The sequence below is a fragment of the Papio anubis genome, chromosome 8 (genome assembly GCF_008728515.1).
Source record: "Papio anubis isolate 15944 chromosome 8, Panubis1.0, whole genome shotgun sequence".
Lineage (NCBI taxonomy): Eukaryota > Metazoa > Chordata > Mammalia > Primates > Cercopithecidae > Papio > Papio anubis.
The window spans coordinates 93,378,889-93,404,966 of record NC_044983.1 but is presented as its reverse complement, the minus strand read 5'-3'; the positions used below and the strand labels follow the sequence as shown (position 1 = coordinate 93,404,966).

The window sequence follows — 26,078 nt, the reverse complement described above, 5'->3', positions numbered from 1 at the left end:
GCCTCCTGAGTAGCTGGGACTACAGGTACATGCCACCATGCTTAGCTAATTTTCATATTTTTTGTAGAGACGGGGTCCCACTATGTTGCCCAGGCTGGTCTTAAGTTTCTGGCCTCCAGTGATCCTCCTGCTTCAGTCTCCCAAAGTGCTGTGATTACAGGCATGAGCCACCACAACTTATCTGCAATGGATATTCTTGTGCATGTAGTTTTATGTACAATGTGAAGGCATACCTGAAAGTTATACATCCAGAAGCAGAATTGCCTAGGTAAAGGGTATGAATATTTAAAGGCAGATAAATATTTCCAAATCACCCTCCAAAGAGATTATTTCAATCTCTACCCTCACCAACAATGTGAGACAGCCTCTGTTTCTGTTTCTGATTCAGGGTTTCTGGGATGCTACCTGGGTCTTTAGACTTTTTCCAAGCCCCACAGATGATTTCAACGAATCATCAGAGGTGAGATGTTGGCAGTGGCCATAATGCCTGGCACCTAACAGACCCCTAGGAAATCCTGTTGAACAAAAGGAAACATTTCCTCAGTTTTCCATTCTGAAAATTGAGGGTAATTAGATCCACCTCACAGGGGTTTTGTGCAGATGTTTTAAATAAGAACCCATGGGGTGTGCAGATGTTTGTGGCCAGCTAGGCTTCCCACTCTCTCCCACACACCCCCTTGCAAAATGCGCGACTCATATTTCTTCAGCAAAATGTCCAGTTTCTGCCCTGCAGGGATGTTCTGGGCCACTTATAAATTCAAATAACCACGGATGGGAAATTAGAGAATGCCAAAGTCAGACAATAGTTAACCTCCTAACCATAGGCACTAGCTTTCTATCCACCAAGTCTGGAAACAAACTTGGAGTCAGTTTCTCCTTAGGGCAAAGATATTCCCCTATAGGAAAATGCTTCAGTGGTCCCCTAACAGGCAAAGAGAGCCACCACCCTGACTCACTACCACCGGGTGTCTTCAGCCTGGGAGACGATGGTGGGCACCACAGTAAGTTCATTCATTCGGCAAGTGTTTACGGAACACTTATCTGAGCCAGGCAATATCCTTGTTTGGGGGCTGGAAGTTCAACTTATTGGATATGAACTAGTCCAACCCCTTCATTAGAGATGAGAAAACTGACGATCAGAGGGGAAGTGACTTTCCCAATGTCCCTGAACCTTCAGAGGTCTTAGCCGTCCTGGGGGCAGAGATGGGACTATATTCAAACCTGTTATCTCCGTGTCCCTGGTCCAGCTGCACATCCACGGATCATCCTAGGTTAAGAGGGTGTGCTGAGGCAGCCTGGCAGATTCTCAGAAGATAAACTAGACAAAAATCATTTTCTCAAGAGATGCCTGCCAGGAAGTCTCTCGTAACTCTGCAGGCTGTAGGTGGGTAATGTGTGTCCCACCGGCGTCCCCAGCCGTGTCTCTCACCCGCCTCCCTCTTGCACTCAGTACCCCATACTCAGAGCACGGAACTTCCTGCAGTTTGCTCTCTGGCCCCTAGGAAAGCATTTCCCCTCCATCTCTGGCTGGCTCACTGTGCTCGCTCTCTGGGTGTCTGATTAAACATCTCTTTCTCTAGACTAGGGGAGGCTCCCGCGGCCCCCTCCTTCCCACATCACCGCTCTCACCCCATGGAATGGACGCTGTCTCTGCTATCCTTCTTCCCCAAGAAGCTGTAAACGCTGTCAGGGCACAAACGGAATCTGCATCAACCCCAGAGATCCCCAGCACCCCGCACACTGCAGGTACACAGTAAATATTCGTAGAGAACGAGGGTAAAGGAACCAAGTGCTTAAGGAAGTACCTAGATTCAAACCCAGAGAGGAGAGCAAAGACAGACTCCATTAGGAGCCATCACTTAAGTGAAATAGGTGGGAGGACGTATGAGAAATCTCAAGAGGGAGGAAGAAAACATTCTTCCTCTCAAAGAAGGATTCTCCTCCTTTTACACATAAAGACCCAGGCCTACGTTTTTAATTAAACCCTCATCGTGAATGGATTCTGCAGCATGTGCTCAGGATGATGAGAAGTTTTAGGATGTAGCACAGGTCTTTAGGGTCCACGTCTAGCAGCCCTGCACGCTGACACAGGTGAGTCACATATGTCTGTGGCGCAGCAACTGTGGGGCAACGTGTTCTGTGGACTTGCACCTCTGCCGTGATGACAGACAGCAATCCTGCGTCTGGGGCTCCACGTAAGACGCTGTTAAAACCAACCCCAACCCCAGAGATGGAAAGCCACAGCGGCCATCTGCCAAGACAGTAACCAGAAGCCGACAGATAGAGTTACACTGCTTCCTGGCTTTTCTCGTAATAAAACTAGGAGCAGCCAATCCTTTGCTAACTTAATATAGGCTTTTTCTCAGACAAACCAAGAAGCAGCTGAACTGAGATGTGCTTTTCCAGGGCATCTCACACTGGGCAAAAGATCCTGAAATCAGGGGACTCGGCTCTGGTCCTGGCTCTGCTACTGACTCCCCGACCAGGGCCAGCTTGGAGGCATCGTTTTCCTCCATGTGTCTGTTTCCCACAAAATAAGGGAAAATCTCTACCTTCCTTCTGTTGCATCAAGCCTGTAATATAAATACCTGACAGTGAGGGTGGTCTCCTCCCCCTACTCCCTGCTACAGACTGTTTCCCCCAAAATTCACATCTGATATTAGCCCTGATGTGAGGGTATGTGGAGGTGGAGTCTTTGGGAGGTCATTAGGTTTAGATGGGGTTGTGAGGGCAGGATCCTGACCTGATAGGATTAGTGTTCTTATAATAAGACGAGACACTAGAGAACTTGCCTGTACTCTTTGCTCTCTCTCCCTACAACCCATGCAATACGAGGACACAGTGGGGTGCTGGCTGTCTGCAAACTAGGAAGAGGGCCCTCACCAGAACCGAGCCATGCCAGCACCTGGATCCTGGACTTCCAGCCTCCAGAACTGTGAGAAATAAATTTCTGTGGTTAAGAAAAAACATTCAGTCTATGGTATTTTGTGATGGGAGCCTGAGTAGACTAAGACACTCCCCTAGCCTTGCCTAGGGCTGCCTCAGCCCTGGAAGGCCAAGCTCAGGGCCTCAGGCAGCCTAGCAGGCCCTTGCAGATCTGCCTGTGGTGGCTGGACTGGGAGTATCACCAGCAGAGATCCCCCAGTGCCCTAGTCTGATGGCTCTGATCCCCGTTGGTGTCCTCCGCTTGCGGAAGGGAGGGTCCCTCATAGGACAGCCCTTGGAAAGAGTCCAGGTGCCTTCCAGAGTTGTGCATCTCCGGGGCCCCTCCAAGGAGAGCAGGCATGGCCCTGGGAGATGTGCCTCCAGGCAGCAATGCCAGGAGCTACCTTCTGAGTCTCCTCAGTGCAGGGGGTTCTGATGCTGAGGAGGGTAGACAAGAAGAGGAATCCCTTAGGGGTCACGGCAGTTCACAAGTTCACATAGCACTGCAACAGCAGTCTCCCTGAACCACACAGTGGCCTTGAAAGGCAGCAATGACCATTCTTAGTTTAGAGATGAGCACTCAGACCCCGAGAGGGCCAATTCCCTTGCCCAGAGTAGAAGCGACATGATTTAAACCCAGTCTTTGGACTTCCAGTTCAGTACTGTTTTTGCTCTGCCACACTGTTCTCAGACCTGTGCAGAGAGAACCCCAGGATGACGCCAGGCAGGAGAGCTCTGAAGAGAGGCCCCAGCAGAGTCTGGGATGGGAGGAGGAGAGGACAGCCCATCAGGTAGGGGAGGAGGTTGCCCATGGGGGTGACATTGGGATGGGCTGGAAGGTACCAGGCCTGTTCAGAGAATAGGGGACTTGCCACTTTGACTGAAGAACAGGAGGAGGCTTCAGGGAGGGCCCAGGGTGAGGCTAAAGAAGTGGAAGAGGGGGTTCTTCACTCTGCCAAATCAAGGAGTGTAATGGAAATTTATTATAGGAGACAGTGGAAAGCCACTGAGCGTTATCAAGTGGGGAGCGGACCCTGTGCCAGGGGCCGTGGGGTGGCCTCTGTCCATTCACACTCCCAGTCATTTCATGTTGGCCTCTGACCTCCAACCTCCAGGAGCTCGCAGGCCAGTGGCCAGTGTGGTCCATGCACATCAGGCCTGTGGAGTCTTTCTTGGTGCTGGGATCCCCTTGCACAAGGTCAATCTCAGGGAACTGTCTAGAGAGGGAAGAAGTCCTCTCAGCTGAAGCTGGTAAAAGAGATTGCCTTATCCTCTCCCCCCCACACCCTGAGTCTGTGCATCTAACCGCCAGAGGCAAAAAGACCTTTGGGAGAATCTGGGAAAGCAGAGCTTGGGGTCAGGGGACTGGAGGAAGGGAGGGGACATCACTCCAGAGGCCAGAGAACCCAAGGTGCCTGAAGGGGTAAGGGGGACAGCAGTGCCCATTTCATCCCAGGGCCCCTGGAACCCCTCCACGCTTTAGAGAACTTTCCAGAAGATGAGTGACACATTCTTAAGACCACTTGCTATCCAAGCTCTAAGTAGAGGCTGCCTCTATAAAGAGCCAAGAACACTCTTATCTGCTGAGCCAGGCCTGGCTGCCCCCACGCAGGCTTTACCAAAAAGGTACAGTCATGCCATCTGGCTCTTTGTCATCTCGAGTAGAGCCAGGGAACATACATCCCAACCCCCAGTTAGCTGTGGCCACACTGAAAACCTAGCCCATTATTACAGGACAGGACAGGACAGTCAGAATGAATCATTCTGGGGCAGGCAGAAAGTCTTCAATTAGGGAAATAGCTCAACACATATGTATCAGCTGGTGGGTTAAACGCATCTCTCATGTACAGTTCCTGAGGACAATTCTAACTTATCTGATTATCTCACAAGTTCTTATCTAGACACAACCATACATAAATAACAAAATTCACTATTCATTGCATTGTTGAACATTTACTCATGTAGATGGTTCCTCTGTGCCATTTGTTAGAAACCCACTTGAAATGAGAACATGGACAACACTTAAAAGTGGCCAAGTCATAATCCAGATGTGGACTTAGGCAGGGGAGAGGAAGGGGCACATGATTCAAAGGAGATGGGGCTGCATTTGTTTAGAAGGGCTCATGAGAATTTCTTAGGGTCCTATAACCACCTTATAGTCCATTCTTGATTATCACAGGAACGAGGTAGACGGAAGAAGGACTCCTCTTATTCTCAGAATAATGTAAAATAATGGAGAATTAAACAAACCAACAAACCCCTTACATCTGGCTTTGGCATGCTGTCAATGTCGATGCAATTCAACACACCCACCCTCTTTCTGCATCCCCTGTGCCCAATCCCTCCCTGAGCTGGCTGCAGAAGCAGTCTGGGAGGCAGCTGGGCAGGGAGCCACCGAAAGCTATAACCCGGATAACCCATTTGCTGAGATTCAAGGATCTGTCCCAAACTGGAAATATTTTCTCACAAGCAGCATAGAGAGGCACGCCCAGCTGTGCAGCCAGCTCATCTGCCTAGATGAATGGATGATATAAAAAGGTGGATAAATTAGGTTGTGCCTACAATTGTACCAGTGGTCAGGGAACTTGGCCCTATAACCAGAAAGACCAGCAGGCTGGGGAAGATACATTGTGGTCCTTTTCTTCCATTTCTGATCCCTTCTCTCAAAATGACTATGTTTCAATTCTTTATCTTGGTCCACTTAGAAACAGAATTGCAGGGCAGCAAACACACCAGCATTCTTCAGTGAAGGAGAGAAGGAGGTCTGGGAGCATTTTTTTTTTTTTTTTTTAATTAATGGAGACAGGGGTTGGGACCAGCTGCAAGGAAATGTGTACCCAGGACCCATCACTGCCAGCCTTACCATGTGCTGTGAGATCACTGGGATCAGAAAGCAGAGCAAAGCGTTTCTCAGGAGCATCCTCTTCTCCCAGGACTGACTTTGGAATCACACCCAGCAGAGTCTGAACCCGCCACTTACTAGCGGGTGACCTTAGGCTCTTTACTTAATCCGAGCTACAGTTTTTCCCTCATCTGTCCCCTGAATGCAACAGCATGTGTGCTTAGCCCAGTGCTCAGCACGCAGCCAGCAGTCAGCGAGGGGTCCACATGATTATTCATGTGCCATACTAGACGGCTGGGGGTAGAGCAGAGAGAGAGCTGAGGACTAGGGCTCTGTCCAGCTTCGGAATGACAGGGAGGTGGGCTATGGAAACAGCAAAAAGCCACTTCAGGGCATGGGGGAAGGGAGTTTGAGGGGAGGGGTGGAGTAGCCACCAAGGCTCAATGGCTAAGAGATGCCGTCACACACATTCATTCGGGCCCAGCAAAGCCTGGAGACAGGACACACAGGCACATATACACGTTGGTAGCGCACCCACACCCGCACCCACGGAACACCTGTGTAGGTCCCGCTTGTCCTTCAGACACTTACTTGCACACGTCTTCCCATCGCTGCGGAGCACGTGTCCCTCAGGACACTGACAGGCAAAGGATCTGTCCACGCTGACGCAGGAGTATTCACAACCATGGTCACTCAGCAGGCAGTAATCCAGCCCTGCAAAACCAAAAGCCAGGCAGCCCTTTATCAGTGAGACCTCTGGGCGACGGTGATGGGATCAAGTGACCGTCATGCCCACCCCACCCTCCCTCGAAGGCATGCAGTCCCAGTGGACATCCCCACCATCTCCCAGAGCAGAGCAAGGGGCAGGGGAGGAGTGCCCAAGTACAACCTGTGCCTTCTGCAGTCACATAGGTTTCACTCCTGGTGCAAACCTTCCCCTATGAGAGGAGCGTGCAGGGACTCACGGGAGCAGGTCTTGAGGTCCTCGTTGATGAGGAAGCCTTCTGAGCACTGGCAGACGAAGGACTCCTCCGTGTTCAGACACAGCTGCTCACAGCCATGGTCCTGCTGTGCACAGTGGTCCACTCCTGCATTTCACACATGTGAAAGCATAGAGGAGCCGAGGGGGCAATACCCCACCAGCAACCAAGATTGAAAAACAAAACGGGAGGTATAATGAGCTACGGGGAAGGTGTCATTCTACCCCACACCCCTGGCCCCTCTAGAAAATCAGCCTGGCTTGTTGGTTTTCTTTCCCTTTTCACCCAGGCTGGAGTGCAGTGGCGAGATCTCAGCTCACTGCAACCTCCGCCTCCTGGGTTCAAGCGATTCTCCTGCCCCAGCCTCCAGAGTCGCTAGCTGGGGTTACAGGTGCCTGGCACCACACCCAGCCTTCTTTCCCATTTCTTTGTTTAAAGAGTAAAGCATACAACCCCAACGGCTGGGAAATGCTGTCCCTGGTATTGATGACAGCAGTACTCTGCCAGGGCCATGGCGCACAGAATCCACAGCCTCAGGGCACCTCTGAGAGCAGGTGCAATTCCCATTTCACAGAGAGGAAAGTGAGGCTCAGGAAGGTCAAGGTCAAAGCCACACAGCTGATAGAGTAGTGCTTAGAGTGCGGGTTCTGGCATCAAACTACCTAGATTCAAATCACACCTCTGCCACTTCCTAGCTATGGATGCTGGGCAGTCCCACCGCCTCTTTGCCATCGTTTCCTGATTTGTGAATGTGGATGTTGATGGTTGCTTTCTTATAGGAATAGGGTGAGAATAAGAGGAATTGATTCATGTAAAGTGCTCAGAACAGTAGCTGGCATACGGCAACCACTTAATGAACACATTATTATTATCAAGTAGTGCTAAGAATTAGTTGTACCGTTTCGTTTCTAATTGAAAATGAAAAAGAATTGTCATTCTCAATGAAATCAATTTCGTTTTTTTACCCCCATCATCAGGACATCCAGATTAAAAAAACAAACCAAAGCCTGGGCCTGCATGTGTGGCCCATCCTGGCATCCGAATGCTGCACAGCTGGTCCTCCGGGCAGCAAGCGCCGAAGGCTAATGAACACACAGCTGTGGTGGACGGCTCCCACTAACAGCCCTGCAGGCTGCCTCCCCAGTTTCCCTGATGAAGAAATTGCACCTCCAGAGACTGGACAGACACTGGCGGCCTTGTGCAGGACTGCCAAGTGGGCCTCTTGACTCCCACAGAGCCTGGGACCAGTGCCTTCTGGAACATTCCACTGGTGGATGTACCTCCTGCGAACACTTGCTGGATCTTGGGAGATACATGCCTGTGTTCATATCCCAATGTTGCCATTTGCTAGTCACAGGACCCTAGGACAGTGACTTAATCTCTTTGTGTCACAGTTTCCCCTTGTGGTTTAAATGGGGACAAGAATGTGGGTGCCTAGTAGGGCGGCTGTGAGGATGCAAGGAGTTTATGGATGGAGGGTGCTCAGGGCATTGCCTGCAGAGTGAGTGCCTCAGAAGCGCTTGCTGTCTTTATGGCCTGGGCTCCCTGATCCCTCAGGGAAAGCAGAAGCCCATGGCTTTCTCTAAGAACTGCGAGACAGAAATGGCTTAGTTTGTACTTTGAGTTGACTAGATCCCAGAGAGAAGGGAAGGTCCGGATCTCTTGTGGTCCGTCCTTAGAACTCTTCTGGCCCCCAGAAGCATGCTGGGAGGGGCAGTCAGGCCATGTCCCTGGTGATCTGTGTGGGCTCAGTCTGGTCAAGACCACCTGCCCTGGGAAAACTGCCAGGGCCATCAGCAGGCAGACCTTACACTCCAGGAAACAGGACACACACAGATCCATGGTCACCAGGGCATCTCCCGTCGAATGGGAGACCCGCTCCCCGCCGGCCTCTCATGAGGACTCACAGACATGCAGAGGCAACACACAGCAGGCACTGACTTTGGTACTAACTTTCCAGTTCAAAAGCCCTTTGGCCTCCGAGATCAGTCCTTAGAAAGCCTTTACCGAGGCACTTTGTTCTCTCTGGACACTGGAGGGGCCCACTTTCCTGAGGACTGCCCTGGACCTCTTATTTCATCTGGGAAACTTCCCTGCCGGCCGTGTGGAGCCCAGTGCTCAACAGCTGCATTGTCCTTATTCACAATCTATCTCTGTCTCCAAAGGGGAGCAGATGTGGAGCTTGCTGAGTGGAAAGGCACACAAAGGGCCCCTTCTGCATAGGCCATGTCATGGAGGTGGGGCCCTCTCCCGCATGCCAAGGGCATAGGGTCCATCGCCACACTCAGGCGCTCCCACCCTGCTGGCCAGGACTCGTGGAGACGGTACCTCATAAAAAACCACGGAGCTGCCCAGCTGGCAGAGCCTGCAAGTTCCCATACATTTACATCACCCAGTGGAGCTTTGTTGTGGCTCTGACACAAGAAAATTAAGACAAGCCTTCTCAGAAAATCCCATGTTTCTTGATTCTGCCTTCAGGTCAGCCTCTGTAGCCCATTGCTTTCCAAGGTCTGTCCCCTCGGCCTCTTGTCCCAGTGTGGCGCCAGGCACTGGCACTCTCACAGGCTCCACAACTGTTCCCCTTGATTGGAAGTTTACCCTGTGTCAGGCACCAGGCTAACGTATCGAAATGGCCCCGATTTCTCCCTATAAAAACTCTGCAGGAACAATATGACTATTAGTTTTGCTTTTTGTCATAGATGGGAAATCAAAGCATGGAGAAGTTAAATAAATTGCCCAAGGTCACACACATCTAGTAGGTGGGAGAGGTTGGATTTGAAATTAGGCCTGTCTGACCTAATAAATGCGCTCAACAGCAAATACTAATATTAGTTAACATTTAATGAGTGCTTATGCCTAGCAGCACTGTTCTAAGTATTTTATGCGTTTTTTTTGTTTTTTGTTTTTTGTTTTTTTGGGATAAAGTTTTGCTCTTGTTGCCTAGGCTGGAGTGCAATGGTGCAATCTCAGCTGACTGCAACCTCCGTCTCCTAGGTTCAAGCAATTCTCCTGCCTCAGCCTCCCGAGTAGCTGGGATTACAGGTGCCCGCCACCACACCCAGCTAATTTTTTGTATTTTTAGTAGATATGGGGTTTCACCATGTTGGCCAGGCTGGTATTGAATTCCTGACCTCAGGTGATCCGCCCGCCTCAGCCTCCCAAAGTGCTGGGATTACAGCGTGAGCCACAATGCCCGCCTATTCCTATTAATTCTTTTAATCCTTGAAACCCAAGGTGGGTAGGCTGATAGTATTAATAGTCACATTCTATGGATGATGAACCTGATGGACCATCAGGAAACCCCAGGGGCTCCAGAAATGACTGGTTGCTAGTGAGCCCGCCAGCGCGTGTGAGTGGACCCCACCCTCCATCAGCCCCCCACCCCTAGGGTACACTCACGGCTGCAGGTTTTGCCGTTGGGGTCCAGAGTGTAGCCACGGCGGCAGCGGCAGTAGTAGCTCTCCTCCGTGTTGACACACTCGTGCTCACAGCCTGGTTTGTTCAGTGCACAGTAGTTGATCCCTGAGGGGAAGAAGGGCAGACCCTCCTTCAGACTCTGGGCTTCTCCCAGGGCTGACAGCAGCCGCTCCGGGCTTCCACAAACCCCCATGGAGAGGGCTGGTGGGTGCCACCTGCTGAGGTGAGCTGGGACAGATCATTTGTCTGCCAACCAAGTGCCAGGCCTTGAGCTAGATGCAGGGATTTAATGACGACTAAGATGGAGGCCTTGCCTCAAGGGATTCAGGCTCTGGTGAGGAGTCAGGCAAGGACAGCAACTGTAAGACAATGCAGAGCACACAGCAGGGGCCTCACTGAGTCCTGGGGTGAGAGGGTCTTCCAAGAAGAGATGAGGCCAACTGGAGGCCCCAGGGAGGAGGAGCAGTTCCATAAGTAAGGGAGCTCCACAGGAAGGAGAATGTAAGGACTCAAGGATAGCAAACACAAACGCCTGAGGGTGAGGGGACAAAAAACACAAGTGCTTGGGGATGAGGGGACAGTGAACGTGAACGCCCGGGGACGAGGGGACCGTGAACGCGAATGCCCAGGGACGAGGGGACCGTGAACGTGAACGCCCCGGGACGAGGGGACAGTGAATGCAAACGCCCCGGGATGAGGGGACAGTGAACACAAATGCCCGGGGATGAGGGCGAGAGGCATGCCTGGGGAGTTGTGAGGAGCTGAGTATGGCTGGAGCATGGGAGAGAGATGAGGCTGGGAGGCAGAGGGAGCTGGCCCACCTGAGCATGGCTGGTCGTGTGGGCTTTGCAACCCCCAGGATGGATCAGTGAAGGCTCTAAACGGGTGACTGGAGGTGAGGATTTTGGTGGAGGTGACAAGGCCAGAGTTATGTCTTGAAGAAGACTTTGCAGTAGAGGTGGAAAGGCAGGCAAACTACACTAAATCTTCAGGAAACCAGGTGAGCTATAGGATGCAGAGAAAACAGCTCCTGCTCTGCCGGAGCTTGCTTAAAAGAGAGCCTGGCACCTGAAGTATAGCTGTGGATTCTCTAGCATTTTCCCTCTTTGATGGCCAAAGAGCAAGCCAAGGCTCAGTTGAGCTGAGCTGAACTGAGTCAATGGCCAAAGAGCTGAGAGCTGGGGTGAGGGCCACACTCCCCAGCCTACCTCCTTCCAAGAAAGATAGAAAAACTAAGAAAATCGTCTCTCTCTCAAATAACCTGATCACTAGGGCTCAAAGCATATAGAGAGTTCTGTCTACAGTGACATCTGATGGTGACATTGGATGGCACGAGGCAGAATAAACAAAAGGTGATCTTGCAAAATATCCAGTTATTTAGGGAGGCAGGAGTTGGTAGTTTCATGAAGAAGGGTCCAAATGCTTCACCTTTGTCTGCTGAGATCACGCTGGCATCCTATCATGGGACTGGAGGAGGCACATCTCTGATGCTGCCCCAGACTACTGCAATTCTGTCCTATGGTATGGTCACTCTATCCATGCTGTGTTTCTGCCAGCAGATGGAAACTGTCATAACCAGCAAATAAGTAATTCCTTTCCTGGTAGAAAATGCTAAAGCCGTAAGACCCCATACATAGCAGGCTCCAGGGGAGACGGAGAACTGGAAAAGGACACAAAATGAGCTTGTGGAGAGCCTTTATGAGACTGGCGTTGCGGGAAAAGGTCACCACCGACCTCATTTGATGGGCTGGATCAGTTTAACTGCACAGCATTGTTCTTTCTCTGGGGATGTGGCAGACACTGTTGGTTGTCTTGCCAATAACCATTACCCCATGACCCCCAAGCATGAGTCATGGCTGGTCTGAGCCAGCGTGGCAACCATTTTCTTCTTTGTCAGTTATTGGTCAAGGGGTGAGAATATGCCCTAGTTCTGACCAATGAAACAAAAGAAGTTTACTGGGGGCCTTCAAGAAAAATTTTTCTTCCTGAAAAGACAAAGGTGGCCAGGAGCAGTGGCTTGTGCCTGTAATCCCAGCACATTGGAAGGCCAAGGTGGGCAGATCACTTGAGGTCAGGAGTTCGAGACCAGCCTGGCTAACATGGTGAAACCCCACCTCTACTAAAAACAAACAAACAAAAACGAAATTAGCTAGGCATGGGGGCACGCGCCTGCAATCCCGCTACTTGGGAGGCTGAGGCACGAGAATCGCTTGATCCCAGGAGGCAGAGGCTGCTATGAGCCGAGATTGTGCCACTGCACTCCAGCCTGAGACTCTGTCTCAAAAAAAAAAAAAAAAAAAAAAAGGTGTATGAAGAGAAACGCTTTTCTCTGTCCTCTGTCCTTTCTGCCTTTGAGTCTAGTAGTGTGAGGATATGATGCTGGGAGCTGCAGCAACCATCTTGTAACCAAGAGGTGACAAGGATGAAGATGAAAATGCAACATGCTTTGCCAGAATAGAAAGAAAGAGTCTGGATTCTTGGTAACATCACTGAGTCACTGAGCCATCCAAAGGACCAACCACCTTTGGACTTGTTAGGTACAAAATAAATGTCCTTAAGACACCATTAACTGGATTTCCTGTTCTGTGTGAACAAAAAACACTATAACTGATACAGGGAAAATGATCTGAAATCACAAAGTAATGAATACATTTTATTCTTACCATGTATCTGCCCAAAAGTTATTTGACAAAGTTCACATCCACAAATCACTTGAAGATATGACATGTTACCCTCTTGCCTGAATGGCTCCTCGCTGCACTGGCTAACCTCTACCTTCCTTCACAGTCAGCTCAGCGTCATTTGGTCATCCTTTGTGACCTCCCAAATGAAGTCAGTTCTTTCTACAGGACCTCTCTTTCATAGCATTCATCACAATGGTTACGTAGTATATTTTGTATCTGTGATGGTTCAAAGTCTGTTTCTTTCACTAGACTGAGTTTCACAAGCAGGGACCATGCCATCTTTATTTTTCTCACTATTAGTGGCAATTTGATAGTAACTTTAGTAATGATAATCATAGCTGCTGCCATTTGTTAAACACCTGCTAAATGCCAGATGCTGTGCCAACCACTTTACAAACATAACTTCATTTGACCCTGCAAGATATGTGTGATTATTATCCATATTTCAAAGCTGAGAAATTGAGGTATAGTGAGGTTAATAACTTGATCAAGACCCACTGCTAGTAAAAATGGAGATGTGAGTGGGACCCAGACCTGAGGGACCTCTCAAAGGGTCTGTTAAAGGATCCGGCTGGACACGGTGGCTCATGCCTGTAATCCCAGCACTTTGGGAGGCCAAGGTGTGGATCACTTGAGGTCAGGAGTTCCAGACCTGCCTGGCCAACATGGTGAAATCCCGCCTCTATTAACAATACAAAAATCAGCCAGGTATGGTGGTACACATCTGTAGTCCCAGCTACTCAGGAAGCAGAGGTGAGAGGATCACTTGAACCCAGGAGATGGAAGTTGCAGTGAGCCAAGATCACGCCATTGTACTCCAGCCTGGGTGATAGAGCGAGATTCCACCTTAAAAAAAAAGAATCTGTGAGGTGCCCTCCCAGGTGACTGGTGGCTGGAGCTTGCTTCACGCCCAGAGTATGAGCAGAATGGCTGCAGACAGAGTGCATGGGGAGAAGGCTACAACACGCACGGATGGCCTAGAAGAAGAGACATCACCTTGTTGTGTCACTGACCCTTGGCGCTCTCTCTCTAGAACCCACTCCCATGTGAGGAGAGGCAAGATATTGTTAGCTGTGTAAAGTTTCCATTCACCTACCTGACTCAGCAGCAGCCTCACCTGTGCAGGCCATAACTGAGTGCCAGGAAACAAGCCAAGAGCTTCGATGGAGAAAAATGAGATGAAACACCAGCCACAGACAGACAGACAAACACAGAACATGAAGGCCCGCAGTCTGGGGCCTGTAGGAATCACTCCATTACACCATCAGGGAAAGGGGAAATGATCTTTAGTCAACTCTCTCTTTAAAACCCGGCATTCAGCCACTGTGGAAAACAGCATGGCGGTTCCTCAAAAAATTAAATCTAGAATTAACCATATGATCTAGCAATTCCACTTCTGGGTATACACATCCAAGTTCACAGCTGTATTAATAAACAAAAGCCAACAGGTGGAAGCAACCCAGGGGTCTGTCACAGGACGAGTGGATAAACAAAGGACGATGTATAGATACAATGGAATCTTATTCAGCCTTAAAAAGGAAGGAAATTCTGACACGTCCTACAACTGAATGAACCTTGAAGACATTATGTCAAGCTATATAAGCTGGTTACAAAAGGACAAACATTCTATGATTCCACTTATATGACGCACCTAGAATAGTCAAATTCATAGACAAAAAGTAGATTGGTGGCTGCCAGGAGATGGAGGAGGAGGAGCTGGGGAATTACTGTTTAATGGGTATAGAGTTTTAGTTTGGGATGATGAAGTTCTGAAGATTGAAGGTGGTGATGGTTACACAGTAATGTGCATGTGCTTAATACCACTGGACTATGTACTTAAAAATGGTTAAAATGGTACATTTTGTGTTATATATATTTTGCCACAATAAAAAAGCCAATGTTGTCTTTAAGAAAAATTTATATTTACATATTTCAAAACAACATATTGTACACAATAAAAGTATACCATTTTTGTCAATTTTTAAAAAATAAATGCCAAAAAGATGTACAACTGCGTTGTATCAATTTTAAAAATATAAAAAGGAGTGCTCACTTCGGCAGCACATATAATAAAAATATAAAAAGAAAAACATTTTAAAAAAATTAAAATAAATTAGTAAACAATGTTTCAAGCAAGATTTTTTTTTTTAAAGAATGATTTACACATGAGGCAATTCAACTGAAAAACATTTAGATTCTTAAAGAGGTTATCACCCAGCAATCTGGCCCACAGCAATTCAAATACCACCCTTTTTGGCTAGGTGTGGTGGCTCAGGCCTGTAATCCCAGCACTTTGGGAGACTGAGGTGGGTGGATCACTTGAGTCCAGGAGTTTGAGACCAGCCTGGACAACATGGTGAAACCCCATCTCTACTAAAAATACAAAAACTAGTCAGGCATGATGGTGCACGCCTGTATTCCCAGCTACTCGGGAGGCCAAAGTGACACAATCACCCGAGCCTGGGAGACAGAGGTTGTAGTGAGCCAAGACTGCTCCACTGCTCTCCAGCCTGGGCAATAGAAGGAGATTGTGCCTGGGAAAAAAAAAAAAAAAACTTCTCCAAATGGTTCTTTTTAGCAGAGGTTTAACGGTGGCTCTTTGCCTTCTCACCACCCTTTTGTCATATTTCCTCATGTGTGTGCTTCTTAGATATTCACTCACTCACTTATTCATTCACTAAATATTTATTGAGGACCTACTGTGCATCCTGTATCTGGTACCACGATAGGTGCTCTGATGTGGCACCCACAGGTCAGGAGGGACACAACTTAATCTGGTAAGGCCCAAAGTGTCCACTAAAGCTCTGTGAGGTCAGATGACAGGACTGTCAGCAAACAAATCAAACGATCTTTCTGAGTGCTAACTTGTGAAAGAGTTGGAGGCCTGAGGAGGTAAGACTGAAACCATGAAAGACCCCCAGGCAGTACATTTTGAGATAATAAGTTTCAAAAAAACTGGAGAGGCAACAGGGTGTTAAGGCAGGAAGTCCTGTTCCTACAGTTTAGGAAATCCAGGTCCTGAGAAGTAGAAAGTAGCTGCTCAGGGACACATAACCAATATGAGTGACATTGCCAAGCCTGGACGTCACGTCTCTTGGCTCAGTCAAACCTGTGGGCTTCACACCGATTCTTGAGAGTACTCATCATGGTACCAGAATCAGGGATCCTGGAGTCCAGCACAGGGGATGAACCACATCTGATTTGGCCCTAGGGCTCTACCTGGGCAAGAAGGGCAGTCACAGTTTCTGTGCTTTGCACTGTTGCCTTAATAATTCATGCCGTAAACTGATGACAGCACTCTCCAGGAGGAGAAATTGTGCCCAGATGAGGAGCAAGAACAAATCCTGGCCAAGAGGCTTTTCTTCAGTAGGATTCTGCCTTGATCTTTTTCTCCCAGTTTAATTTGGATGACATCAAATTCCTTTAAAAACAGATTTCATATTAGATTTGAAAATTGCCCACATCCATCAACCTACTATTAAATGTAAATGGCTGTACCCTGGGCTGCAGATTTGTAATGGTCAGATCACTCAAGAGACCTCAGGCTTCTAATAACGGACTCCAGATTTTTAAGCCCAATTTCTTGGCTTCCCTCATCCACATAATGCTCCAGAGAGACAGTGAGCACTCGCTTCCGTTTACAGCTGTCTTGCCCTAATGGACTGAGTGCAAGCATGAAGTCAGGGGCGGCTCCTGCAGGCTGACCTCAGGAGTCAGGGTTGGGTTCACAGCAAAGACAATGGAAAATGTAACGATGAGGCAGGACACTGGGTGAGGGCTGATGAGGACACGAGCCTTTAGGAACAAATTTCATTTTTCTTGGATGAAAAAGTAGGGTGCCTGGCTAAAGAGGTGCTATACCCACTGAATATACATGGATGAGCATTAGGGACTCTGGTCTGGGCCACAGCTAGCTTGCAAACAGGCCCACCTGGGGACCAATCTGTAGCGCTCAGACCACTCCCAAATGGTCACTCCCTCTCTACTCGCCCTTCCATTCTCAATCTTCTTCTTCCCATGCATGCCTGCGTTGCACTGGACCTCCTCTTATTCCAAGTGCCTCTCCAGGAAGGGTGTGGAGGGAGTAGCAGAAGTCGAGGGACTCAGACAATTGGTAAGAGATGCAGAACGTCAAGAAAATGTCCTCCGCCCATAGCCCCAGGCCTGACTTGTTTCCTTTTTCCCCCTCCATTAGTAACACATGAGGAGGCTTGCACTGAGCATCTGAGCTGAACCAGATCGAATCACCACCCACAGAAGAGCTTTGGGTCTGCAAATGTGAGTCCACCTGGGAGTGATTTCCCCTGGGTGCAGTCAGTCCCTCACACACCCACTCCTAGCAAAAGGTGTAAATAGCACAGAGTGGCCAGACCAGAAAAGTTGGCCCTCTGACCTATTGCAGGCATGTGTGGTCTTATGGAAAATAGCTTATCTAATTGTTTTCACATCTGAATGCTCTCCATTAAAATTTTCATTTAATGCTTGAATGTGTCCAGGGTTTGTACCCTCACAAGGCAGTGGGAATAGTTTTATAAGAGAGGCTCCGTTTCAAAATCCGGAATTTGCAACCATCTGCCACTATACACAGTTTAACACTTGCTAGAATGAGTATAAAAGTTAATCTGTGCGATGAGCAGAATGTGACTCATCTGGATTCAGTTAAACAGCTCATGGTGCTTTTCAAAAGAGATATATGTGAAACCTTTGAAAACACAGTCTTGCCACGCAGAACACTGCTGTACACACCATCAGGAAGAAATGGGTGAAGGAGCATACAGAAAATTACATCCCTCAATGGACGCTCCAGAGAGTTCTATGAATGACATTGTCAGCAGACCCCAAACAATTCAGTGTGCATAAGTGTGGACTGACTAGGGAAAGATTTCCTGAAAAAAAAATCCACAACTTGCACGCCTAAAGAAGGCTATCTTTCTAACGAGATTGAAGAATTAAAAAAAAAAAAAAATACCCACAATTTCTCCAGGATGATACACCGTAGAAAGATTCACTTACTCATTCCCATTCAGCAAACATTGTGCACATCTGTGAATGCCAAGTACTCTTTGAGCTTTTGAGAATTCAGCAGTGAGAAAAAGATAATCGCCTCTGTCCTTGTGGGCTGTCCATTCTAGCAGTCTCTCAGGAATGGTTTGTCTTAAACAGGTGCCCTCTGGGGCCTGTGCTCAGATCCCCAATCATGCCCCTTGATGTGCCAGATGACAGGCATTTGAGGCACTCAGCACATCCTCAATATCATCCCACTGACACCCTGTACCCCTTGAATCCTGCTGGGATGTCCTAGAGACTCATTTTTCTTCTCCTTTCCTATCGAAGGGAATAAAGCTGCAATGTCCTCCCTCTTAGCATCCATCAAGTGTCTTATCTTGTAGGACTAGAAGAAACCAGCTCCTTCTACCTCTCATCTCTGGGCACCCATTCTTTTCTTTTTCCAAGATCCTAGTGCCACGGGAATAAGGGGGAGGGAGAGTGCACCTGCATTTCACATAGGTGGGAGCTTCAGCTTGGGTCCCCACTTGGCTAATTGAATCTAATTGACCATGACCATATTCAATACTCTAAACCAATCATACCACATCAAATAGTGATCTAGTGAATAAGACGTAAAGTCATATCCAGGGCAGAATAATGCTTAGGAGTAGAAAAGCATAAATACGCTGAATACAAGTACATCTTGCTTAAGATTTGCACAGAAAGGAAAACTAACTAGAGGAGCATTTAGCAGAACAAGCCCTTCTCCAGCTCCCACTGTAACTTACTTCTGCAGGTTTTCTTATCTGGATTCAGGGTAAAGCCTTTCAGGCAGCGGCAGGAATAGGAATCATCTGTGTTAACACACTCATGCTGAGGCCGAGTCGCGTGGATTACGATGAGGCAGCAGATCGAGTCTATCTCTGGCTAAGATAGTGAAACCCCGAATCTACTAAGAATGGCAAACCAATCAATACAGCTAGCCGGGCGTGGTGGCGGGCGCCTGTAGTCCCAGCTACTCGGAGGCTGAGGCGGGAGAATGGCGTGAACCCGGGAGGTGGAGCTTGCAGTGAGCCGAGATCGCGCCACTGCACTCCAGCCTGGGCGACAGAGCGAGACTCCGTCTCAAAAAACAACAACAAAAAAAAGTATTTCATGAAATTTGTCATAAAGAAATTTTACTTGTGTATTTTTTGTGTTTTTGTTCTTTATTTTTTATTTCTTTTTTTTTCGTATTTTTTTGTATAAGTATATTTAAATATGGAAATAAACTTTTATTGCAGAATTTGAGCAAAGTATTTTCCCATAGTGGAACTTGAACATATTGTTTAAAATTGCTTAAAATAAAGACCACTGATGGAATCTTAAAAGGAGTCTTTGTTTTGATGAGGGTTTTTATTATTTTAAGGAACATTTGAACTGCATAAATAATCTTCCTAATAAATAATTTGGTATAAATGAGAGTTCCCAATCCATACCAGAGGAAACAAACTGAGTAAGGGAAAGATATACAATATTCTTGAAAGGAAAAAATGTTGAGTAAGATGCCAATTTTTCCCAATTTAAACTTATGGAAATGTTAAGCAAAATATACAATCATGTCCAATTTCAAAAATGGACTGAGAAGTATAATAAATCCATGTACATATCACCCAGCTTCAGGAGAATCAATCTATGGCTGCTCTGCTTTCAACTACGTTCTAACTCTCTATAGTAAGATCCCACATTACTTTGAAGCAAACCCCAGACATTGTATTGTTATTATTATTTGTTTTGAGACAGTCTCTCGCTCTGTTGCCCAGGCTGACGTGCAATGGTGCAGTCTAGGCTCACTGCAACCTCCGCCTCCCGGGTTCAAGCAATTCTCTTGCTTCAGCTTCCCAAGTAGCTGGAATTACTGGTGCGTGCCACCATGCCTGACTAATTTTTTTTTTTTTTTTTTTTTTTGAGATGGAGTCTCACTCTAACCCCCAGGCTGGAGAGCAGTGGTGCAATCTTGGCTCATTGCAACCTCTGCCACCTGGGTTCAGGCAATCCTACTGCCTCAGCCTCCCAAGTAGCTGGGATTACAGGTGCCTGCCACCACACACAGCTAATTTTTGTATTTTTAGTGGAGATGGGGTTTCACCATCTTGGCCAGGCTAGTCTAGAACTCCTGACTTCGTGATCCACCTGCCTCAGCCTTCCAAAGTGCTGAGATTACAGGAGTGAGCCACCACACCTGGCCCAGACATTGTATTGTTTTGTCCATAAATGCTTCATAATGTAGCTTTAAAACACTGGGAGTCTTTATAAACAATATAATTGCAATACCATAGTCATATATAAAGGCATTTTAAAAATCTTTCTCTTTTAAAACAATTTCAAGCTTACAAAAAGTTACAAACATAAAAATAGTACAAGAAACACTTATATACTCTTTACCCAAATTCACCTTTGTTAACATTTTACCCCATTCTTGTGATTACTTGGTCATCTCTCTGACCTATGTGAGGGTACATTATATACATTCTGGTCCTTTCCCTTAAAAACAGTCTGTGTTTCCTAAGAGGAGGGATATTCTCTTATATAACTGCAGTATGGTTATAAATTTCGTAAGTTTACATTGATACAATACTTACATTTAATCTACCATCCATATTCTAATCTTGTCAGTTGACTTAATTATGTTCATCAGAGCATTTTTCACCTTCTAGTACAGGATCTAGTCTAGAGTCAGAGACTGTGTTTTGTTGTCATATCTGCTTAGTCTCCCTTAATCTAGAACCATGCTGCCTAATATGTCTATTTAAATTAAAATTGATTAAAATGAAATAACAATAAAAATTCAGCCAGGGGTGGTGGCTCATGCTTGTGAACCCAGTGCTTTGTGAAGCTGAGGCTGGAGGATTGCTTGAATCCAGAAATTTGAGACCAGCCTGAGCAACACAGCAAGAACCCATTTCTAAAAAAAGAATTTTTTTTTTTTTTTGAGATGGAATCTCGCTCTGTTGCCCAGGATGGAGTGCAGTGCCACAATCTCAGCTCACTGCAACCTCCGCCTCCCGGGTTCAAGAAATTCTCCTGCCTCAGCCTCCTGAGTAGCTGGGACTACAGGCGCACGCCACCATGCCCAGCTAATTTTTTGTAATTTAGTAGAGACAGGGTTTCACTGTGTTGCCCAGGCTGTTCTCGAACTCCTGAACTCAGGCAATCCACCCGCCTCAGCCTCCCAAAGTGCTAGGATTACAGGCATGAGCCACTGCATCTGGCAAAAAAAGAATTTTTTTAAGTTAGCTGAGCATGATGGCACCTGCCTATAGTCCCAGTTACAAGGGAGGCTGAGGCCAGAGGATCTTATGAGCCCAGGAGTGGTGATTGCAGTGAGCTATGAGCTATGACTGTACCACTGCACTCCAGCCTGGGCAACAAAGCAAGAGCCTGTCTCTAACAACAACAACAAAAACGAAACAAAAATTCAGTTGCTGGGTTGCACTGGCTGTATCTCAAGTGCTCAATGGCCACATATGGCTCCTGACTACTGTACTGTCTGATGCAAACAGAGCATTCCATCCACCAGAGTGTCCCACTGGATAGTGATGGGCCAGAACATTTCCACAGCCTCTCTTTGTGTTTTATGGCATAGCAATTTTGGAATAATACAGTCTCTTCTGCTTGTTTTTAGTTTTTATGAGGTATAATGGACAAAAACCAAACTGCACATACTCAAGAAAAACAATCTGATGCATTTTGCATATGTAACCTGCCATGAAACCATCGCCACAATCAAAATAATAAGCACATGCATTACTCTCAAAACTTTCCTCCTGCCCCTTTCTAATTCATTCTTCCCCACTCTCTCCAGTCCCAAATAACCATTTATCTTCTATCCAGATAAATCAGTTTGCATTTTCTAGAATTTTATTTTTATCTTCTTTTTTTATCTCCCCGTGGAATTTTAAATAAATGTAATCATATAGTATGTATTCTTTTTGGTCTGGTTTCTTTCATTCAGCATAATTATTTTGAGATTCATCTATATTCATATGTGTGTCAATAGTTCGTTCCTTTTTATTGCAGAGTAGTATTTCACGATGTGATTATAACACAATTTGTTTATCCATTCACTTGCTGAAGGGCTGTTTACCTGCTTCCAGTTTGGGGCTATCACAAATAAAGCAGCCATGAACATTAATGTGCAAGTTTTTGTGTGTACATACGCTTTCATTCCTCTTGCATAATGGCTGAGTCATATGGGACATGTATGCTTAACTGCTTAAACATTCCCACCAGCAATTTATGAGAGTTCCAGTTGCTCCGTATCCTCATCAACACTTGGTAATTTTAGTCATTTTAGTGGGTATGATTATGTCAATATGACTTCACTTTGTATTTACCTAATGACTAATGTTGAATATATTTTCAAATGCTTCTTTGCCATCTCCATATATTCTTTGGTGAAGTGTCTATTCAAATATTTTGCCCATTTTTATTGAGAGGCTTGTTTTTTTGTTTGTTTGTTTGTTTGTTTGTTTGACAGAGTCTTGCTCTGTCACCCAGGCTGGAATGCAGTGGCGCAATCTCAGCTCACTGAAACCTCTGCCTCCTGGGTTCAAGCAATTCCCCTGCCTCAGCTTCCCAAGTAGCTGGGATTACAGGCACCTGCCACCATGCCTGGCTAATTTTTGTATTTTTAGTAGAGACAAGGTTTCACCCATTGGCCAGGCTTGTCTCAAACTCCTGACCTCAAGTGATCCGCCCGCTTTGGTCTCCCATTGTGCTGGGATTACAGGCATAACCCACCGCGCCCAGCCTGAAAGATATTTTTTAAATTTCATATTTTGATTGTCCATTGTAAGTATATAAAATTAACTTATTTTTGTATATTAATTTTGTGTCCTGCAACCTTGATAAATTCACTTGCTATTAAAAGTTCTAGTAGCTTTTTTGTAGATTCCACTGGATTTTCTACATAGGTGATCATGTTATCTGTTAATAAAGATGGTTTTTTTTTTTACAATCTAGGTATCATTTATTTATCTTTCTCTGTCTTATTGCACCGGCCAGAACTTCCAGTACAATATTAAATAGAAGTGGTATGAGTGGACATTGTTTTATTCCTGATGTGAAAAGAAATTTTATTCCTGAAAGAAAAAGAAAATTTATTCCTGAAAGAAAGCACTGTCTTTCACTATTAAGTATGATGTTAGCTGATGGTTTTTTCATTGATGTACTTTATCAGATTGAGGCAGTTACCTTCATTCCTAATTTGCTGAAAGTTTATTTGAAGAATAAATGAATGTCAGATCTTATCCAATGTCTTTTCTGCATCTATTGAGATGGCTCATACGGTTTTGACTTTTTAGTATGTTAATATTATGAATTACATCGATTGAGTTTTGAATGTTAAGCCAACTTTGAATTCCTGGAATTCACTTGGTCATGATGTATTGTACTTTTTAATATATTGTTGAATTTGATTGCTAGAAACTATTTAAAGAACTTTTGCAGGTATTTCATGAGAAATATTTGTGTCTAGTTTTCTTTTTTTATGTCTTTCTTTTCTGGTTTGGGCATCAGGGCAATGATAGCCTCATAGAATCAGTTGAAAATTGTTTTTCCTCTTCAATTTTTTGGAATAATTTGTGTAGAATTAGTATTAGTTTTTCTTCAAATGTTTGGTAGAATTCACCAGTTAAGCCAACTAGATTTGAAGTCTTCTCTGTGGGAAGGTTTTAAAGTGCACATTCCATTTCTTTTAATAGATACAGATCTATTCAGACTATATATATATATATATATATATATATATATACACACACATATATATATATATATATATATTTTTTTTTTTTTTAGTCTGTCAGGGGACAGGGTCTCACCCTGTTGCCCAGGCTGGAGTGCAGTGGTGTGATCATGGCTCACTTAAGCCTCAACCTCCTGGGCTCACGCAACCCTCCTGCCTCAGCCTTTTGAGTAGCTGGGACTACAGGCACTTGCTACCATGCCCAGTTAGTTTATTTTTTGTAGAGATGGGGTCTTGCTATGTTGCTCAGGCTGATCTAGAACTCCTGGCCTCAAGCAATCCTCCCACCTCAGCCTCCCAAAGTTCTGGGATTACAGGTATGAGCCACCATGCCCAGCCTCTATTTATTCTTGGGTAAACTTTAGTAGTTTCTGTCTTTCAAGGAATTTGTTCCTTTCATCTAAGTTGTCAAAGTTATTGGCATAAATTTGTTCATGATTTTTCCGTATATATGTGTGTGTGTGTATACATGTATGTGTGTGTGTGTGTGTGTGTGTGTGTGTGTGTGTGTGTGTGTGTGTGTATATATATATATTTTTTTTTTTTTTGTTTTTTTTTTTGGTGGAGATGGGCTCTATGTTGCCCAGGCTGGTCTTGAACTCCTTGCCTCAAGTGATCCTCCTGCTTTGGCCTCCCAAAATGTTCAGATTACAGGCATGATCCACCATGCTTGGCCTGTATTATCCTTCAAAGTTTGTAGGATATGTATTGATGTCCACTTTCTCATTCCTAATATTAGGAATTTGTGTCTTCTCTCTTTTTTCTTCCTTGACTAGTCTGGTTAGACATTTATCAATTTTTTTAATCTTCTAAAAAAACCACATTTTGGTTTTTACCAATTTTCTCTATTGCTTTTATGTCTTCTATTCCTTTTATTTTAGCTCAGATCTTTATTATTCCCTCTCTCTTCAATGTCTCATATATGAAGACATGTTCAGTTCCCTGTCCATTCATTCATTCAGTAAACACTCCTGAGCATTTACCATGGGGCAGGCACTAGGATCAGCACTGAACAAAGAGGCACGGTCCTTGCTTCATGAAATTTGTAGGATTCCCTTACAATCACTTATATTGGAAAATATTCAGTAATCAAATAATAACACCAACAAATATACATTTATAAATTAGATATATATAATTGGATAATTTTATGAAGAACAGGTATTAAAGACATGATAAAAAAGCATAAAGAAGCAATTTTCTCCCAGAAAATCAGCAAAATTTTTTAAAGTTGCCCCCTTAAGAAACACTTTTTTTTTTCTTCAACTTTTATTTTAAGTTCTAGGGTACATGTGCAGAATGTGCAGGTTTGTTAGGTAAATATGTGCCATAGTGGTTTGCTGCACAGATCAGCGCATCACCCAGGTATTAAGCCCAGCATCCATTAGCTATTCTTCCGGATGCTTTCCCTCTCCCTGCTTCCTGCTACAGGCCCCGGTGTGTGTTGTTCCCTACCATGTGTCCATATGTTAAGATGAAATAGACAAATTCCTTTTTCACTGCTGGTGGGAATGTAAACTAGTACAACTACTATGGAAAACAGTGTGGAGATTCCTCAAAGAACTAAAAGTAGATCTACCATTTGATCCAGCAATCCCACTACTGAGTATCTACCCAGAGGAAAATAAGTCATTATGTGAAAAAGATACTTGCACACACATGTTTATAGCAACACAATTCGCAATTGCAAAAATATGGAACCAGCGCCAATGCCCATCAATCAACAAGTGGATAAAGAAAATATAGTGTCTATATACACCATGGAATACTACTCAGCCATAAAAAGGAACAAAATAATGGCATTTGCAGCAACCTAGAAGGAGTTGGAGACCATTATTCTAAGTGAAGTAACTCAGGAATGAAAAACCAAATATCCCACTTCTCACTTTTAAATGGGAGCTAAGCTTTAGGATGCATAAGGCATAAGAATGATACAATGGACTTGGGGTGGGAGGCTGGTGAGGAATAAAAGACTACACATTGGGTATTACATATCCTGCTCAGGTGATGGGTGTACCGAAAATCTCAGAATCACCACTAAAGGACTTGTCCATGTGACCGAACACCACCTGTTCCCCAAAAACCTATTGAAATCATAAACAATTTAATTTAAAAATAAAAATTGCTCCCTTAAACACTTACGGTAGAGTATAAATCAGTACAATGTTTTTGGAAAATAATTTTGAATATGTATCAAAAGCCTTAAAAATGTTAATAGCCTTTGACTCAATAAATTTCCTTTTTTGTTGTGTTCCTAAGAAAATGATCAGAAAAAAAAGATTCAAGCATAAGAATGTTTATCACAATACTATTTGAGCAGTCAAAAAAACCTGAATACATTCTGACATATGCCTTTAACAGAATTTTACACAGTCATTAAAATGTTTTTGATAACGTTGAAGTGACATGTCAAAATGCTTATGATTTATTGTTATACTGCATGATCTCAACTCTAT

General features: G+C 45.4%; 1 protein-coding gene across 1 annotated transcript in view; it reads right to left on the bottom strand.

The window, feature by feature from the left end:
- MATN2 (matrilin 2) overlaps positions 1-26,078 on the bottom strand; it is a 167,868-nt gene that overhangs the window by 22,558 nt on the left and 119,232 nt on the right. Inside the window, exons 7-10 of the mRNA XM_031669683.1 lie at positions 18,626-18,760; positions 10,147-10,269; positions 6,733-6,855; positions 6,359-6,481 (exon numbers count right to left, since the gene is read on the bottom strand). Coding sequence (XP_031525543.1) covers positions 6,359-6,481; positions 6,733-6,855; positions 10,147-10,269; positions 18,626-18,760 — 504 coding nt within the window. The remainder of the gene's footprint in view (positions 1-6,358; positions 6,482-6,732; positions 6,856-10,146; positions 10,270-18,625; positions 18,761-26,078) is intronic.